Source organism: Solanum lycopersicum, chromosome 1, assembly GCF_036512215.1.
Source record: "Solanum lycopersicum chromosome 1, SLM_r2.1".
Taxonomy (NCBI): Eukaryota; Viridiplantae; Streptophyta; class Magnoliopsida; order Solanales; family Solanaceae; genus Solanum; species Solanum lycopersicum.
This window is the reverse complement of record NC_090800.1, coordinates 91,141,670-91,161,184: the sequence shown is the minus strand read 5'-3', so window position 1 is coordinate 91,161,184 and position 19,515 is coordinate 91,141,670. Positions and strand designations below refer to the sequence as shown.

At 32.7% G+C, this 19,515-nt stretch overlaps 3 protein-coding genes across 3 annotated transcripts; 1 reads left to right on the top strand and 2 right to left on the bottom strand.

Moving 5' to 3' along the window:
- Positions 1-707: 707 nt before the first annotated feature.
- LOC101251420 (uncharacterized) lies at positions 708-3,858 on the bottom strand. Its single transcript, XM_004230689.5, has 2 exons — positions 3,297-3,858; positions 708-1,128 (listed from the first exon to the last, which is right to left on the bottom strand). Exons 1-2 carry the CDS (start codon positions 3,555-3,557, stop codon positions 865-867), a joined length of 525 nt encoding a protein of 174 aa, XP_004230737.2. The 5' UTR covers positions 3,558-3,858; the 3' UTR covers positions 708-864.
- A 3,165-nt stretch (positions 3,859-7,023) lies between these two features.
- LOC101250933 (uncharacterized) lies at positions 7,024-14,420 on the top strand. The gene is made up of 10 exons (XM_004230687.5): positions 7,024-7,374; positions 8,539-8,606; positions 9,960-9,985; positions 11,199-11,289; positions 11,560-11,655; positions 12,933-13,001; positions 13,158-13,216; positions 13,341-13,463; positions 13,905-13,976; positions 14,057-14,420. Exons 1-10 carry the CDS (start codon positions 7,282-7,284, stop codon positions 14,119-14,121), a joined length of 762 nt encoding a protein of 253 aa, XP_004230735.2. The 5' UTR covers positions 7,024-7,281; the 3' UTR covers positions 14,122-14,420.
- Positions 14,421-15,083: 663 nt separating this feature from the next.
- On the bottom strand, positions 15,084-18,823 carry LOC101250635 (cinnamyl alcohol dehydrogenase 1). The gene is made up of 5 exons (XM_004230686.5): positions 18,528-18,823; positions 18,268-18,381; positions 16,715-16,942; positions 16,182-16,621; positions 15,084-15,470 (listed from the first exon to the last, which is right to left on the bottom strand). Exons 1-5 carry the CDS (start codon positions 18,614-18,616, stop codon positions 15,268-15,270), a joined length of 1,074 nt encoding a protein of 357 aa, XP_004230734.1. The 5' UTR covers positions 18,617-18,823; the 3' UTR covers positions 15,084-15,267.
- Between the last annotated feature and the right edge of the window lie 692 nt (positions 18,824-19,515).

Genomic DNA, 19,515 nt, shown 5'->3' with positions numbered 1-19,515 from the left:
CTTAGAATTTAGAAACGATTTCACTGAAGAACATAGAACCCCTTTCCCTTAGAACTTATGTATTTTGTGAAATCGTTTTAAGGAAATGGAGAAATGAGGAAAATGGGTTCTATGTTCTTCAGTGAAATCGTTTCTAAATTCTACGAAGAATGAAGAAAATAGGGGAAATTAGGGTTTAAGTTTATTAGTCTACGTGGCATAAGTGGAACTCTATTGACTTATGTGGCATGCCATGTGACATCCACGTGGCATTTAACCAATTCTGTTAATGAGAAGGGTATTTTTGACCCAATAATTTGACGATAAAGATAATATTTGAGCCGAAATATACTTCAAGAGTATATTTGAACTTGAGCTATTTTTGATAGTTCAATGGTATTTTTGACCCTTTTCCATTTCACTTATGCTCCTAGAAAAGAAAGGATGCAAATTAGGTGTTGGTTTCTTAAATTGTACGCAAAAGAGAGTGATGTCCACCACCAAACCAACTGCCAGTGATGTGGTCCAATGATTCAACTATAACTTCCAAGTAAATTATAGGTTTGGGGCCTCCCAAAGTCTAACATTTACCATTAGAGTAGATGACGCCTTATTATGCTGACAATGGTAATGTAAAATAGTGTTAGCAGCGTCCATTGACCATCTAGATTTACGAATCAAAGTTTCAAGCCCCACAAATTCTAGAGGACAGTCTTTTTCAACAAAAATAAGACGAAACGAACCGGAGTTATACATTTTCGATTTCAAAAAGCTGTTCATAAAGTTACTTATGTTACATGATCTCAAGTTTTCGAACTATATAGCTCCTGATCCAATGCATCAGGGCAGTGCATAATAAATTTGAAGCTAGTCACCTCTCCCTCCTTATTGGTGGTCGGAGTCGGCTTCGTCATCATCGGATGACTCTTCCCTACGGGTTTCTTCTCCGCCTGCACCAGAACAAATCTTTTTCTCCTTCTTCCTCTGCTTTTTCTTCTGTCGCCTTGCACGTTTCTTTGCTGTCCGTTCTTCCGCAGCTTTTACTTTTTCTTCTCTTCTCAAGTTGAATTCAGCAACTTCTTTCCTTCTCTGGTAGTCAACATCCATCCTTGCAAGTCGATCTTGTTCTCTCCGTCTCATCTGCCGATACTGCAAACAATACCAAGAAAATGTTATTTCTGACACTTGACGCTGTCTACTTATTCTTTAAACCTAGATGTAACCTGATCATAGTAAATCACTTCTGAGTAACACCACACACCTTTCAACAGATTGAAACAAATGACGAATAACCAAAATGCAGTAAATACCAATGTTGAATTACATTTTTCAATAGACATATTGAACAAATATAGGATGAATATTCTAGGTTATGGATCACGACTAAGAAAAAGGAAGAACTTTGTCCACTTGTATGTATTTGCCATGGTTCATATCATACAAAACATATATGCACATATAAAGAGACCTTGAATACTACTCGAGCATTTGAACTCAAAGCAGCACTACGAGTCACTAAAGTGAACATACGTCATAATTATGGCAGTCTACCTCAATGCACTTTGCCCATGATCTTCACTAAAAATGTTCGTCAGTAAGGATATATCTGATTCTTTAGACAATTTATATATGCAACACCTCTGATAAACAACAAGCACCTTATGCATCCTCAATCAATGCACATTGCACACCACCACCACTCCTAGAGTGCTATCTTTTTGGCATTCCCTTTCTTCACAAAGCAAGCAATATACAAGGGATGACTATTCTGCTCTTTAAGTATTGCCTTTGCAATCTCTTGCTCTCTTGTGCCGATTCTCTAGAGGCCAGACCTCAACCACTTCCATCTCCATCCTACTAATTCAGCTGACTACTTCAGCTATTGCTTTATTAGTTCAAACAGTCACAATCTGCAAACAGGTTCCTTGGAAACTTTACCTATTAAAAAAAGGTTCTTCGAAAACTTTTGCTCAAGAAACTAACTATATTGCCAGCCAAAGACTAATGGTTGAAAATTAAACTCGACAAGAGAAGTCAGTTCCGGGGACAATAGTAAAGTAGCCAGAAGACATTTCAAACCATAGTTAGACTCCAATGTGCCACTAAACTATTAATAACGCAGAAAAAGTGATGTTGGTATTGGAAGCATCCCTGTGAAGCTGTCGGTGTTGAAAAACAAGTCATTGCTTCTGCGGAAAATTATGGCCCTCCTGTCTGCCGCGGCTAATCTAGCAGGTCAAGCCAAGTGCTTCGTTCTTCCTAGTTGAAGTAGTAGTAAAGTGAGGGCAGAAGAGGGTTATGCCAAAGTGGTGAACACGACTACTACTTTTTGGCTTTTTCCTCCATAAGATTAGCCCAGAATATGCGAACTGATGGGTTATAAAGAGCACCTAGACCCTCTAAGGTAGGCAGCATAAACACCATCAGGCTATCTAAAACTAATCTAACTTTTCATCTGAATATTCCTAGAAAATATAGCCACCATGACAAGAAGACCTATTATTGGATTCTATAGTATCACCTGAACATTGTAAGACACACTTGTGTTCAGGTTGCCAAAATTCTCGAGGAGGTTTGTGTTCAACAAAATTATATCTTTACTGCTCCACAAACATAAAATGACAACAGAAGGAGAAGGGTTTTTAATACGATGGTCGATGACAGTACAACAAAATAAGTGAATCAGTAAATAAGTAGTGTATCAGTAAGTCTCACAAGAAAATCATCTCAGTAGGAGCAGCTCAATCTAAGAGTTTTTTTTTTTTAAGTCCCCTCACTAAGAGCTTCCTCCTTTTTTGCTACCTGCAACCTTGGTGTTGGAGGTGAAGAGTGCTTACCACCTCAGCAACCCCCTATTGTCTGCTCAATCTAAGAGTCAAAACCAGCAAACTGCATGATATGTTTACCTTATTGTGATTTTCAATAGATATTATACAGGTGCAGCCTGCAAATTGCTGGTTAGGCTTAAGCAGATCATCAATTTTGAACACATTTAATCGAATATTATACATCTTGCAGGCTGCACCAAACAAAAGTACTACTTATCTGATTCAATGTTTGCGACAAGAGTTGCATCATTCTCAAAACCTAAAATTAACAACTACTTCTGGTGTTCTTAATCACAACACACAGAGTCTAAACTCAACTAATTTCCCCTCAACATCTGTTAAACCGAATAAATTCCAACTTACAAAGCACACTAACATGATTACATAGCAGGAAATAATCAACTGCTCGAAAAATGCAATATTAACAGTTAACAACAGAGCAGAAATCAAATTAGGGCACAACAACCAACCAGAATAGAAGAGCGGTACCTGATGAAAGTCGCCCGAGCCAGAACCAGCAGAACTTCCAGACGTATTGCTAACCCGTACAGGCACACATTCAAGTATACGCCGGAGCTTGATCTCAAGATCCTCCTCTTCAGGATTAGCCGCAGGTGGCGTGTATTCCACTAGAGCCGTGGAAGAAGAAGCCGGAGGACGAGGAGGTAGAGCAGCCACCTGCCTCCCCGACGCAGCAACAATCTGCAAATCTCCGGCTGCGACGGCCGTCGATCGACCCGACGATGACATCTTCGTGGCCCAAAGAAGAGCTTCTTACCTTCACCTTCGTACTCGGGGAAGAATAAATAGGCTATAAGGGATGTTACCTGTTGCGAACTGAGAGAACTCTTTTCTAGGGTACCGGGGCTTCGCCGTCGACTATGATTGCCTGGACCTGGAAGACGATTAACCTTTTAGGGCAATATACCCCTAAATTTTATCAGAATTCATCTAAGTAAAGTTTTAAATATAGTACCTCTTATTTTTTTTTAATTAAAAAGGCCAAATACTGCTCAAATTTGGTTTGAAATATTAGGCAATTCTATAATTATTATATTTACTTCCTAGTTCATACTTCAAAAAAAATTTAGTAAGTCACCTGATCGAAAATAAATTATAAATTAACTATTTTACAATAATTTATCTCATTATGCATATATAGAATAACTAATTTTATTATTATGATATAATTATTGAGATAAATTATTTCAAATGTGACAATTAAATAAGATATAAAAAGTTTGTCCCATTTGTATACATATTTAATAACTCATCGACTAATAAAACTGACTAATCCTAAGTCAAAAGGTCGAAAAACTCAACGCCACATATATATAGAGAATAATTTTTATTTTTTTTTAATAAATAACTTATCTCAAAATAAATTAACCCGAAATAATTAATACTAAAATAATTTATTTTCTAAGTAAATATTTTTTATTTATGTATACTCAATCTCTTATCATTAAAACACTTTGATGTTTACCTCAAAATTAAAATTAACAAAATAAAGTGTGTATTTCATTGATTGATATGATAAAGAGACTAGTAAAAATAAATGCAAATTCTATCTTAATATTTCTAATACTTATTTTGTCATATTAATAGAAAATGCTTAAACAGACTCAACTTCTCTAAAATTTACTATTCAATGAGTATTAGTTTTATTCAAAATGTCTAATAATCAAAATAAATTTAAGAAATTTTATATTTTTATTAATCTGCATACTAATAAGTTGCTACTATTTCATTTTTTGAAGGATACACTTTTAAATCATTCTCTCTTTTTTTTCCCACACATGTCTTCCTAAATATAAATTTTCTGGGTTAATTTATGAGTATTTGACTAATTTAGGTGCACTTCAATATTCATTACTTCTATGTGTATCCTTCTATTCAAATTTAAGGGTTAAAATTAAGAAATGAAATATATGTTTCGAAATTTTATACTGACCCATTATAACTTGGAAAAAAATTATAGTATAATTGCTTAAAATTGATATTACAAGTCTATCACATTATAATTAATTTATTTTATTTAAATAGATTTAAAGAATCATTATAAGAAAATAAAAATTAGAGAGACAAATTTAATATCATAATCTACAAGGAAGGTGAGTATTATAGAGCAAAACTTCTACACAGATCTTTAAAATTATCTTTAAACATTAATGTACCAAATTTTCATATATAAATTTACAAGAATATTTAATATACAAATTATAAAATGTATTTATACTCTTTATAAATTCTATACATTGTTATACAATTCAATTTTTTATTAAAATCTTGTCCGTTGACTTTTCTCAAAAAATGAGATAGAATCTTCTGAAAATCAACTAGAGGTAGATCTATTGATTCTCTATCATTTTCAATAAGCATAAGATATCAGAATCACAACATAATTGGATTGAGAATTTTTTTTTAAACTAACGATAATTTGCTCTTGTAATTTTGCTATAATAATTGCATGTGTAATTTGTGACTTTTCAAATTTATTGATGATATTTTAAAATGTTTTTTCGTACATTGGATTCTCTCATCAAAATCTATATTACTTAACTTTGATTTAGTTTATTTGTGAAGGTTGAGAGGGATTGTGATTGCATGACACCCATCTAAAACATTTTATTTTTTCCTTTGGATCAAATCAAATAAGTATTGAAAATTTTCGCTAAATACTAAATGTAATTTTAGGTAGATCACAAAACAAAAGTGTATAACTCTTTTTGTTCTATTTTATATCATATAGTCTGATTTTGACACAAAATTTTTAAAAAAAAAAATTTAAATTTTTTTTTAATTTAAAATTAGTGATAGATGTTTGTGTGATTATCTGTAATTATATTAAGAATAGAATTAATAATTTAAATTAAAATTATTAATAATACAAAATATATATTTTTTAGTAGACCTAAAAGAAAAGAGAGTAATTATGGAGAAGTCTCTTTTATCCTTCTAATAAAAAGATAATGGTAGAGGTGGATGTGTCAAAGAATATGAAAATATGATTTAACAGACCAAACTTAACCGAACCGAATTGATATCATTTTTCAATAAGATTATGGACTTTTATTTAAGTGTATAATCATTCCGAACAATAGAAATGATCTTTTTAATTTATAAAAAAAAACTCAAATTTTTTTCGAATGAATAACCTTACATGTGTCGACTGAATGACTTTAGGTCTTTGCTCTTTAATTAGCATTTCACATATTTATGTTTAAAATTAGAATATAGTATTATAATAGATACTCTATTAAAAGAAAGTATGTTTGAGCTATTCCCTTAGTGACATTAGCATCTTTCTTTCGAACATTCGGACATTGTAGGCTCTCCTTCAACAAAGAATTAGGAAAGAAAAACTCACATTCCCGAATAAGCAGAAAGTCTAGGAAGATATCAACCATGGATGGAAGGTCTCCCGTAAGTCAAAAGGTCCTACTAAGTGGTCTAAGTCGAACCCCTTCCTTGAATGGTTAAGGACAACTTTCATATAATGCCTTTGTTCGTACCGGACTCTTTGACTTGGTTGGGACTGCAACCTTGAATTAGTGGGGTGGCTGCTGCTACTACTATTTTCTCGTTGAGGGAGAGGTGGGCGAAGGGTGGATTTTTTAATCTATTTCTAAGCCAGAAAGATGCCTCTTCTTTACATTTATTACCATTTTTTCTCCATGAATATTGAAATTAAAATAGTCTTATTACTTCAAAAAAGCCTGGTTACTCATTTTCAAAAAAAAAATAATCAAAGATTCTTCTTCTTTTTTATAGAATTCTTATGTATATGAATGCGAATCCACTTTCGTCTTTCTACCGAACCAATCTTCTCATTCAATACCACAAAATTTGTGTAGACACTCCCATTAAGTGTTTAAGATCAAATAATATGACATTACAATTTTTACAATCTTGACTTCTTGGTGAAAAAATGAAGTGTTTCTTCAAAAATATACTTGTGAAAGAAATAACTTAATAATAATATATTTTGTGATAAAATTTTAAAAATAAAAAGAACCCAAAAAATTTAATCAAATCATACCAATAGAAAAAAAAACCCAATAAATTGAAACAATTCTATTTTAATTATACATTATAAAATATTTAAAAATTTAAATAATATAATTTTTTAAAAAATAACTACACGTACCATCTCATCGACACCCCTAACCCTCGGTAGAAGCAAAAGTAAAATTTAAGTGAGACAAATATAAATACATCATACGAGAAAATCAATTAGCATAGATTGCGTAGTCGGGTCTTCGGTGGGACTTTTGTGTTGGGCTGGGTCATTCACCCGAACCCATTAGCGATTTCACCTGCATTACCAGAAACAGAGAGAGAGAGAGAGGAGGAGGAAGAGAGCGGACTACAGTGTCAAACCAGAAGCAGAGCTGTAAAATCCAGCGATATTTGATCCAATTGAATAAGGAATCACAAAATTCTTGAAGAACAAGGGGGGAAAAGGATAAAGATGTTGCCCACAACTTCAAAAGGTTTAGGTCGAACGAGCTCTCATGTCCGACCCAATTCAGTGTTGCCTCAGTACCTTCGCAAAATAATCAAGGTTTCTTTTTCATTCTTTTCCATTTCAATTAACTCTCTACACATGTAGTTTGTCTGATCTTGTACAGATCAGATCCCGATCTTGGTATCTTTTTGTTTCATTTGCTCGCTTTTCTTGTTCTACACTTTCAAATTATGGTAATTCTCTCTATAATTCTCCATCAATATTTTAGGATTTGTTAATGGATTATAATTCTGGTAATTTATTGTTAATATTGCATTATCATATTTTTAAAACTAAAAAAGAAAAAAAAGATGATAACACCCAAGATAGTGAAGCAACTAAAAGGGGAATACTAATGTGGAATATAGAGGAGAACCTAGGTATTGGGCAATAAGGAGGACTGGTATTGATGAAAAGGTGGGGCTTAAATATGATGAAGGCAGAATAGAGTTAAGGGTGGAGTTAACAAAATTAAGATTAAGGGTAAAATGATATTATTAAATCATAGTAGCTGGCTCGGACACCATAGTTTAAGTAATAGGAAGGGAAAATCGGGAGGAGAAGTGCGTTAATTCCATCCCATTAAATTAGTTTTTGCATGAAATGGGTCTTTTATTTGTTTATGTAAAAATGGATTTGACATTGCAATGCAATAATTTTGAAGTAGTATGTAGTAATGATAACAAACGTTGTATTTAAAATAATAATACTTTAAGGTGAACCCACAATCGAAACTGCTTGTTAGTGTGCTGGAGATTGTATTCAATGCCTGAACCCTCTTTGTAGAGAATCACATTTTTCTTTATTATTCCAACCAGAAATATACGAGGTAATAGTAAGATAGCCAACTTCAGCTTGCCATCTCTTAGATTCACTGCTATCTCTGGTTTCTCAGATGTTTCTCTCAGTTCTACTGTCAAAATCACTTGAATGCTTCCAGTTCTCTAATTTAGACCTATTAGTTTTGCAAATGTTAGAACCTCGCCCGCTGTGTATCTGCCATCATGAACTCCATATTGTTTAATTAGTGCTCCTTGGTTATATGTTGGCAAGTTAAAGCAAAATAATGAAGCAATTTTCTTTTTTATTTGTTTTTTTGAGAGAAGTAACTGCACTGAAGCAATGTGCTTATTTGTTAATTTCTATTTAATTCATTTGTTCAAAAATGGTTTTTCATTTCCGGTAATTTTACTGTTTCCTCTCCTCCTTTAATGTGTGCAGTGGCAACAAATGGATATCGAATATACCTTTTGGCAAATGCTTCATCTATGCACCTCTCCTAAAGTAGTGTAAGTACTTTGTGTATCAAGTGCCATGTTCTTTTAAATTTAGTACTACAGTACAGCTAATATTTCATAGAATATTAATGAACTTGCAATATCCTGTTTCCTGTTAGGTAGTGTTAGACTATCTAGTCTAGTGATCATCTTTTCTGGGGTATCAGTTAACAAAATGTGATACTGATTTCAGGACAGATGAATAAACATCCATTTTCCTGTGTAGTGTGAACCATATCAATTTGTTGTTGATCCAAAAACTCATGTATGGATAAGCATTGCATGAGATAAGTTGTCTTTTAATGTCAATACTTCATATGAAAAGATTAAATTATCGAAAGAGTTGGAGTATCCAAATAAAAAAGAAATTGAGAAAAATAAAAAGGAATTGTAAAATTTCTTGATGATAAATAGAAAGCATTAAACGCCCATTGTGGGGCTAAAAAAGAAACTGTAGGAGTTATGTTGCACAGAACATTGTGCTCATCTGTTGTGAAGGTTCTTGCAATGATCTCAAATGGATCGATGTGAGCAACAGGGAGAGAGATGCTAATAAGGGCACTGATATGATATGTGACATTTGAAAGATTTTCGTGGAATGTTGTTAGAATAGGTGAAGCAAAAGGAGCGGTCAGAAATAGGTGTGGTTCTGCTAGTATAAGAGCAATACAATGATGAGGAAGTTTTGCGGTTTAAACAAATAGTTATAGATAGTAAGCTAACTTCTTTTAAAGGGTTCCATTTGAGTTAATGGGGGTTGTTTGGAGAGAGACATAGGAAATCTTGTGAAGAAGTTGAATAGTAGTCTCTGCTCCCTTATTCTCGTCTGGTGAACGCAAAAATGATCCTTCTTGTATAGATGATTGGGTGGAGTTTGAAGAGAAATCATATTGTTGTAGATTCGCTACCTGTTTATGTCCATGTTTATGAATGAAAATACATTTGCTTGATTTAAAAAAAGCTCACTACTTTTGAAGGTTTTTAGGTGCCTGTTTGTAAATTTTTTTCATTAAGATATTTTACAAGTGTGTCGTTCTAAACATTGGTAACTTAAGTTAACCTAATTGAGAATCCATTTCTTTGTTGTCATTCAACCAGTCAAACTCCTAGCTATGAAGCAATTGACCTTAATCTTGTTTTTTTGAGGAATTAAGTATTTGGATGAGGAAAAGAATCATAACAAAATGTGAGAGCGCTGGTGCATCTTTCACTTCTTTGTCTAGTTTTCACCTTTGAATTTGGTATTGATATGCTACAGTATAGACAGATATCGACTCATTAATCATTATACGATGATGCTTAATTTAGTTCTGAATTACTGATGTTGTATTTGCATTTGTTTGCTGCATTGGACATTTGATTCAGATATCAGCACACAAAGTACCACAAGCGTAAGTTTCCTTCTCTTCCTTTTTTTCTTTCGTTCATTTAATGCAATATGATTCTTTTGTATTGAAATTGAATATGTGGATTGTTCTAGTACTGCTCAATCCTTGTGGTTCCTTATTCACTTTTTATTATAGTACTGTTCCATCCTTATGGTTTCTTATTCACTTTTTATATGATACTTCATCCATGCCATTTTCACTAATATATGCTACTTCATCCATCCCAATTTGTATGATGACTGTCATGTTGGGATTTCATTAAAAAATGATACTTTTTATATCATTCCCTTAATAATATTGTTGTATAACTTGTATAAAGAAATTAATATCGATACAACTTTCTGAAGTTTTATGAATTCAAATTCATTTAACTGGTCAACTTTATATTTGATGTGATGTTTTTTTGTTAAACTAACTTTTGTGCTAGTACTATCGATAACTTTTTGATAAGCAAGTGAGTCTTCTATGGATAAATGCAGCAATATGATGCATAAGTGTAACCAAGGGCCTTACAAATCTTCAGCCCCTAGCTGTTCTAATCTGTTAGGTAGCTAATGCAATAAACTATCAACATCATTTCCCTTTTGTAGCTTATGGCTAGTATTATTAATATTTACTTCTATTACTAATCTGTTTGTTACATAAGTCGAACTAATATCCTATGCTTCGTGGTCAAATCTCATAAAATGGGACAAAGGGGGTACTATGATATGATACTTCCTTAGTATCAAAGCGCTAATACTACTTTCATCTGCATTGGTTTTCCTATGACATCTACAAACATATATTTGAGAAACTCCAACATAAAATCGCGCCACGCTTTTCTAAATCTTTGGGCGGGTCAAAGGGACCATTCAAATTAGGAGTGCGAGAGTTGTATCTAAAAGAAAACCTCTAATCTGGTGCACATGGTTTGAATTTTGTCTTTTGATGTCTTTGAAGCAGAAGTTGATGAGTGTTAAAAAGAAATCGAATTTTCAACTATGATTACAGTTCCACCATTTTTGTATCTATTGATATGTTAAAGTGTAAATGTGTTCATCTTTATGTTTTGCAACTGGACACTAGCGCACAAGTCTCTGTGACTTGAATATTCATTTGCTGTTGTATTGATCTCCTACTTAAATACCGTGTGTGGTTGCAAAGTAGTTTTTTTACTGGAGTTCTACTGTTCATCTAAAGTTGGCCTCTTGTTGTTTTCTTTTTTCTCTTTTAGAAACAAAGAACCAGTGGGCACGCGATGATCCTGCATTTATTGTCATATGTACTCTTCTGTTGGTGATTGCTACTTTAGCATACTGTGCTGCGTACGTTTCCTATACTCTGCTACTCATTTTGGTATAAGATCACAGATTGGTAAACTCAACCATTTCCCTTGAGAATTATCCTTTACCTTATCAAGAGAATATTTTATGATGTCATAGATTAAATCAAGTTAATTATGGCGTGGAGAAGTCCAACATTTCTGTTTTAATGTAAATGCGCTCCAGTTAGATATTGATTTCTTCGTATTCTTATTTGCTTATGTTCTTCTTGATACTGAATCATGTGCAATCTTTATCTTTCATCTGTTTCAGGTATGATCATAGTGCAGGACATGCTGTTTTTGTTGTTATCTCAGTATTGCTTTTTCATTTTATACTCACCGGAGCTACTTTGGCAACATGTTGCTGGTAAGGGCTTTTATTGTTTGGATATTCAATACAACCTCATCATAGTTCCCTTTGTGATAAACTTCGATTAATCTTGATGTAATTTGTAAAAAGTTCTCATTTTAGATAGGACCAATAATAAGCTTTCAATCCGTGTCTCAAATAGTTGATTGAACTTTCAATCAGATCTCTGTGGGCAACTGTAGAAAGGAATCAGAAATTTCTTGTATTCCAAACAGTGGAATTCTCACTTTTTCTGAATAATTCCGTTAAAAAAAACAGTGGAATTCTCACTATTCGTATATATAATAAAGAGGTGATCAACTTCTCTAGCGTTGCTTTACTAAACAGAAACTCATGGCGAAAGAGTGCTAACCTTAATTTTAGAGAAGGTTCAACAAAGATATTCTACCCTGGATTTTAGTTGATGATCTATGTTGCTCAGACTTTTCAAAATCCACCAGCTACGTGTCGGATCTTTCAAAAGTAGTGCATTTTTGGACATCTGCCATGGGTGTGGCAGAATATTTGGAGAGTGCAAGCAGCATAATTGATAATTCAAAGTCAACGATTATTAGCACCTGGAACCATCCCTCCTAGGATTATGCCACTCCCTCCATTCCACCTCGTTTGGTTAGTCTGTTCCAAGAGGGATGTCACATGACCATGTTTCCTTAATATTTATGACCAAACAATTGTTATGACATGTTTAAGACCATAAGTTTCAGAAGTCATATAGCCACTAACTATTACGGCATATTTAAGTAGGTTTTATAAAAGTTATTATTTCTTTCTCAAACCCCGTGTCAAGTGAAACTATGTCAAACAAAGTGGTACGGAGTGAGTACATTTTATTTCCTGTACTAACTGATCCCCAAGTAGCTTTGTGGACATTTTCTGTTGAAATAGTTTAGATTCTAAATCATGCTTGTATCATGACATTCTCACGTAAACATTCTGTACAGTATATAGCCTATGCATGGAAAAAATTAAAAGAAGATATCAGAAGAGTAAACAAATGAGAAAGTGAAGGACATTATGTTTTTCTTTGTTTAGTTAGGGTAGCAAAAAATAAAGAAATGGAAAATTGTTGAATTTACCCTTTAGTTGATTAAAATTTTGGGGCCATTAAAAAAATATTTGCCTTAGTTACTTTCTTCATTTTCAACAAAACCAAGCAAAAGAAAAAAGTACTATATAAACTTCCCTCTGTTTCTCTTATCAAGTTTTCCATATTTATGGTGAAAGCATAAATCTTCCATGGTATAATGACTGTGTAGTCTTATCAATCCTTGCAGGTTCCTAACCAACAATTACCTTCGAGAGGAAGCTCCAAGCAGTCATGCCGTGGAGCAGCGGGTAGAATGGCAAGTTCAGAACCTTTCCATATCGAAGTCTTCATATTCTTTATTCTTTCTACTTCTTTCTCCTCATGCTGAATTTTGGAACTCGATATCTAGGGTTAATAATTCACTTTCATTTGTGAAGTTTCCTACTTATACACTTTCTTGTCTCTCATGAAGGCTGTATGCATTTGATGTCCACTGCAACTCTTTCTTCCCTATGTTCGTTTTGCTTTATGGTAAGTAAGGACAGTGCTAAAGATGAAATGTGCTGTTTGCGCATCTTCAGACTCAGTATATTGACGACTGCTGTTGGTTTCTGTTTTTATTTGATAAAGACTGATGGTTCTCTTTTTGTGGCAGTGATACATTATTTTCTGTCCCCGCTTTTGGTAGCTCATGGTTTCATTCCTGTGTTGCTGTCAAATTTGCTCTTCATGGTCGCAGCTTCCTACTATCATTACCTCAACTTTTTAGGTTATGATGGTAAGATGAATTCCATATCCTAAGATAATTTACCCTTTTTAATTTCGTGAAAACTAAAAATGGGGTGAACTTTGTGTATTGGAGTCTTTACTATGGGAACAGTTAAGATTTATCTGTATCAGCATATATCTTCCTGGCTACTCTGTTGCAGAGATTTCCTGTTGCTAAAATTTGTTGACTACCTCTATACACAAATTATAGTGATGGATTTTCTTGCTTCATGATTGGTGTGTTTAAATTCAATCATTTCTGGTCTGAGCTGTCCAAATTAAATAATAGTTGGAATCAAACGTGTTTCATCTCTAGGTATAGCAAGCATGGTCTTAAAGAACTCTTGTGAAACTTATGGAGAATTCTGCTTAATGCACGACTGTCTGCTGGAGCTTTCCATCTATGTTAACTAATCGATATGAATGATGAACTTATTTCTCCCCTATGCAGTATTGCCCTTTTTGGAGAGGACAACATTCTTCCTATATCCAATTGGCATTGTCATCGTCCTTTCACCCATCTGTAAGTACTAATGCTTGTTCATGATCTTGTTGTCGTCATATTTAGGTAACAGAGTAACAATTTTTGTTTGTTGCTTATAGTTATTTTGATTGGCTTCAATCCATCGAGACACTTCATGAATATCTACTTCAGCAGAGTGTTATGAACGCACGCTAACACTGGATGAGGACATGTTAGGATGAAAGACGCCTTTCAGACAACTCGTGAATAGGAAGGACATTATTGAAATCTCATTTGCAGAGGACTTGATTGTTTATGCGATTGGGAAACGCTTGTTTAGTAATCTCTGGTTAGGTAATTTTTGATGTTATGAATGAGAAATATATCTGACGGGAACCTTATTTGTACTTCAACTATAAAACTTCACTCGATGAGTTCATTTAATGTAAAGATTTTATTTCTTATTTGTTGAATCATAGAAGTGACCGTAGCATTGCTCGTGAATATGATCGTTCTGCAGTTACTTACATTTATGTGTTGAATCGTAGAGGCGACTATCAAGTTTTCTCTCTGCATAAATTTATGCGTACTTGGTTCTTCTTAGCAAATAATACAAGGAATTGTCATTGGAATCTTAGAAATTTTATGAGAGATCAACCTGGATTGCTATAAATGAACACCACATAATGTATTTTTTATATATAGTAACTGAAACTTTTATATAAATTAATACATAATATATCAAAATGTTCTTTAATTTTGTGATTATACGAAAAGTTTAGAATTAAGAAAAGAAATATTTTTATTAAATGTAAGACAAATAAATTGAAAACGAAAAGAGTAATATATATACAATTTATCAATTATTATTTTGTTAGTCCATATACGGTAAAAAATTTCGATAGTTAAAGCCGTACATAAAGCTGATGACTATTATATTGCTGGTAGTATTACAATGTTTTACTTGGTCAAGATAATATAAGACGTTTTCGCAATTTTGGCTTTAATACTTTATCAAAAAATTTAATTTCGTCACTGATAAGAATATAAATAGTGTTGTATCCTGTGGTCACGAGAAGAGAGTCGTTTTCGTACCAAACAATATGTGTTTGGTATATATCATAATCATCACCAACATCAAACATAAAGTCTCACACTTATATATAGTTTTAAGAAAGAAACCAAAAGCACAGAACTGTAACATTCAATCACCAAACACGATAATACAGGTTCAATTTAAAAATAACAAAATACAAGCACAAATTGAAGGAAACAAACGATGACAATATCGAAGTTGAGTATTCCAATATTTCTCTTTATATTATATTATATAGCCTTTTCTTGTGTAATATTACTGGTCAAGCTTGCTTCCAGCAACATCCACCACAAATCTGTACCTCACATCATTTTTCTCCAACCTTTCCATTGCAGTGTTGATATAATCCATTTTCACCATTTCAATTTGAGAAGTAACACCTTTTTCTTTGCAAAAATGTAGCACTTCCTCTGTTTCCTTCATGCTACCAATAAAGCTTCCAGTGATGCTCTTTCTCCCTAATAACAATTACCAATTTATTAAGTTACACATAATATAAAAATTGCGAAGCTACAAGATCACTAACCTACACGATTTAACTAAACTCAGTAACTTCAATTCAGATTCTATAAGAAAATCTACTGGCTCCACTTGTGATGTCATTAACTCAATTTAACTTGTTGCCACGTGTGATTGCACAATTTTCAATGTTTTCATAGTAAAAAGAATTATACTCCCTATAATTGTAGATCTATTTAGCTTGGTGCACAAAAATCCATAAACTACTATTGCATAAAAACATAAATTAATAATAGAAGGTTCCATTAAAGTAATGGTAAACTAATCCATTGTAGCTTCAATTGTGTATGGTTAGTGTTGTCTATTCTTGTGGACATGGTTCCTTAAAAGACATAAAATCCTATAATAATTTTATCCTAATCCTTCCCATTATTTGCCGCAGAAGTAGACAATATAATGACTAGCATGTTGACTAAATGACCACTCATCCAATCCCTTTATTCTATATTTTCTCACATATTGACTAATCCTACATGAATTTTTTTTTCAAAAGTTTCATAATTCAATTATATCTTTTTTTGATAAATAGAAAGGAAAACGCCGTGTTAGAAAAACATTACGACACTTGATTAATATTATATTGACTTTATTGTAGCGTTGCATAGTTTATCGTAACTATATTGTCAGCGTATATAAGTTAAATGACTTACCTAGCATAACCATTGGTGAGACAAATTGCAAAGGGGTGTTGATAACTCCCATCAAGATTAACTTGCCATCCACTTTAAGCAAAGATAGATAAGGTTCAAGAGGATGATTAACAGGTACAGTGTCAATAATATAATCAAGTGAATCAGCAGCTTCTTGCATTTTTTCATTGTCTGAACTAACAAGATAATCATCAGCTCCTAGGTGGTCCAATGCCTCTTGTCTTTTCTTATCTGAAGAACTAATGACCGTAACATGATGTCCCATTGCCTTTGCTATTTTTACTCCCATGTGTCCAACTCCTCCAAGTCCCAAAATCCCACCTCTTAGTCCACTTTGGTTAAAACCAAAATGGTTCAATGGACTGTACACTGTCACACCAGCACATAATAGTGGTGCTGCTTGTTCTGGTGCCATACCATCTGGAATTTTCACCACAAATCTATATACACGCCCGAAAAGAATCATTCAGTATTAAAACTTTTTATAGTACTGTCCATGTATAGAAGTTAAACTATATTGTATATGTACTTACTTTTGTTCAACAACCATGAAATTAGCAAAACCACCTTGGGTTGGTTTGCCATCAGTGTAGACATCATTGCAATTCCATATCTTCTTAGCACAATATTGCTCAATGTCTTGCTTACAAGGCCTGCAAGTCTTGCAACATCCAACAAGCAATCCAACTCCAACTATATCCCCCACTTTGAATTTTGATACCTCTGGCCCTACCTCTACCACTTCTCCAACAACTTCATGTCTACATCAAATTTCATCACCACAACAAATTTTTTAAAAAAAGATTAAAATTATAAAGGGATAAGGATCAAAATAGACAATCATATTGTCACCAGTAACTTTACTTTGGCATCTAGGACATGTAAAAATCATTTACATATATGATTACTAACTTTTCTTTTTATTATTCTAGGTGATATCAGTACATGTAGAAGTTAAACGCGTACGCATATGTATATTGTATTATGCGATTTTTATATAGAAAACGAGTGATTGATCCCATGAAAGTAACGTTGGTATTAATTAAGTGCGATTCGTATTTGTGTGATGGAAGGGAAGAAAAAGACTAGGGAGTTTGGAATAATCAACCAAATCCTAACCATGAATGGTTTTAGCACAAGGACCACTTAATTTTGTTGATTCATTTTCATGGCTAAGAATTAATGTATACTATGAAAATCTAAGTTCAATAAATAAATACATTAACTATATGGTTTTATTTCCACCTCAAACTATCAAACCTTTTGGAATATCAAGAAAATTGGAATTGACATCAATGAATGGTTGCAATTATGTTATTGAAAAACAGCAGGAATCAAATTGTCCTCCACCCCCATGGGATCCACAGTGGTCACCATTTACTTATTGAGGAGCTACATAAGTGAAGGAGTATACTACTATTTTTTCCATTAAATACTTATAATGCGCAAATAAAGTAAAAATAATCTTTATTTTTGTATGCATATAAATAATCCTTGATAAGACAGTAGCTTCTACTATAGTGATAAAGAAATTCAAAAATTACTTCAAAATTTCCTGTTCGAAAAAGCATAATTTTACATTTCGATTAGAAATCTTGGCTCTGTCACTTTTATCCACTCTACTTATTTGTGAGAGGTAAAAGTGCTTTACCACTTAAACAAGCAGCTAGATACACTAAACTCTTATTATGTGCGGGGTTTAGGAGAGGTCAGACCATAAGGGTCTATTATTCGTAGTCTTACTCTGCATTTCGGTAAGAGACTATTTTCACAACTTGAACCACTCTAAGTAATTCTCACTTGTCTAATAGCAATTCTATACTTGGCATATATGTAACGTTGTGATGAAATGATTAGCACTTTTTATCTTTAATCAAAAATTTTGCCTAGTTTAAGTTTGAATATGAAGTCACCTTTTGTGATAGATTACTTTGCCCTCAATATAAAATTTTCTGGCATGAATTTAAATTTAGTCTGATCACAATACGAAAACAAAACAAGAAAGGCATATATGTGCAAATTCACAACATAACAAGTGTAGATACTGGAAAAAGCAGGGGAAACAGAGAAGTGAAAGAGAAATTACCCAGGAACCATAGGGTAATTAGACATGCCAAGATCATTTTTAACCTGGTGAACATCACTGTGACAAAGTCCACAGTACAAAATTTTGACTTGCACATCATCAGGCCCTGTGTTTCTGCACACCATTTTTTTAATTGAAAAAAAACAATCATAAATAACCCTGAAACTTTACTGAATTATCATATAACAAATAATAATTATCAAACTTAATCGACTATATAAATCTTCACTATCTATACTCACAAAATGTAATTTACATACCTTAGAGTGTAGGTATAAGGTGAAAGTATACCAGAAGGATCTCTTGCAGCCCAGCCAATAGCTTTTTTCTCAACTTCCAAACTACCCATATTTATCTAGATTTTTTATTTTTTTTAAAAAAAAAAGAGTGTAAAAAAAGGAGAATAGTTCAAAGGGAATGGAGAAATAAAAGAGTTGTGAGCTATTATTTTGGTTTATACCACCACATATATATATAGTTTTAAACAAGGGCAAGACATTGCTTAGGTAGCATTTCTTGAACAAAATTGAATTATTTAAGTAGCTAATATATTCACATCAAAGTTATATAATTAGATTGACTTAAATGATGGATTTTTTTAGGGATAATGTCTAAGTACTCCCTCAATCTATGCCCGAAATTTCATAGACACATTTATACTATACTAAGGTCTATTACCCCTGAACTTATTTTATTAATAATTTTTTACCCCTTTTCGACCTACGTGGCACTATCTTGTGGGCCCAACGATAGTTGACTTTTTTTTCAAACTAGTGCCACGTAGGCTAAATTGAGGGGTACTTGTGCATTTTCCCATTTTTTTAATAATATTTTTACCTTATTTGAGATTTACTTTTCTCAAAGGAAAGTTAAAATATTATCACAAAAATATTTTAATTTTTCCCGAAGGAAAGTAAAATCTCTTTCCATATTTGATTATCGGAGAAAAAATTAGAAATTTTTATAAATTGAATATTATCTTCTCGTATTAATAACACAATATCATTTACAATGTAATCATTAAATAATTTTATTTATGAAGAGATTTTTTTTTTCAATAAAGTTTATGGTTCTTTAACATTAGTTTCAATATGTAGGTCACTTAATCAAATCATATTAATAATATGTTTTTAGTATACTTTTCTTGTCATCTAATATCCGATGACAATCACTAGAGTGTTTATTTTATTTTTTTTTTCTTTTTTTTAAAAAAGTGTGTTTGAGTTGTTGTTTTTCCAAAAAACTAAA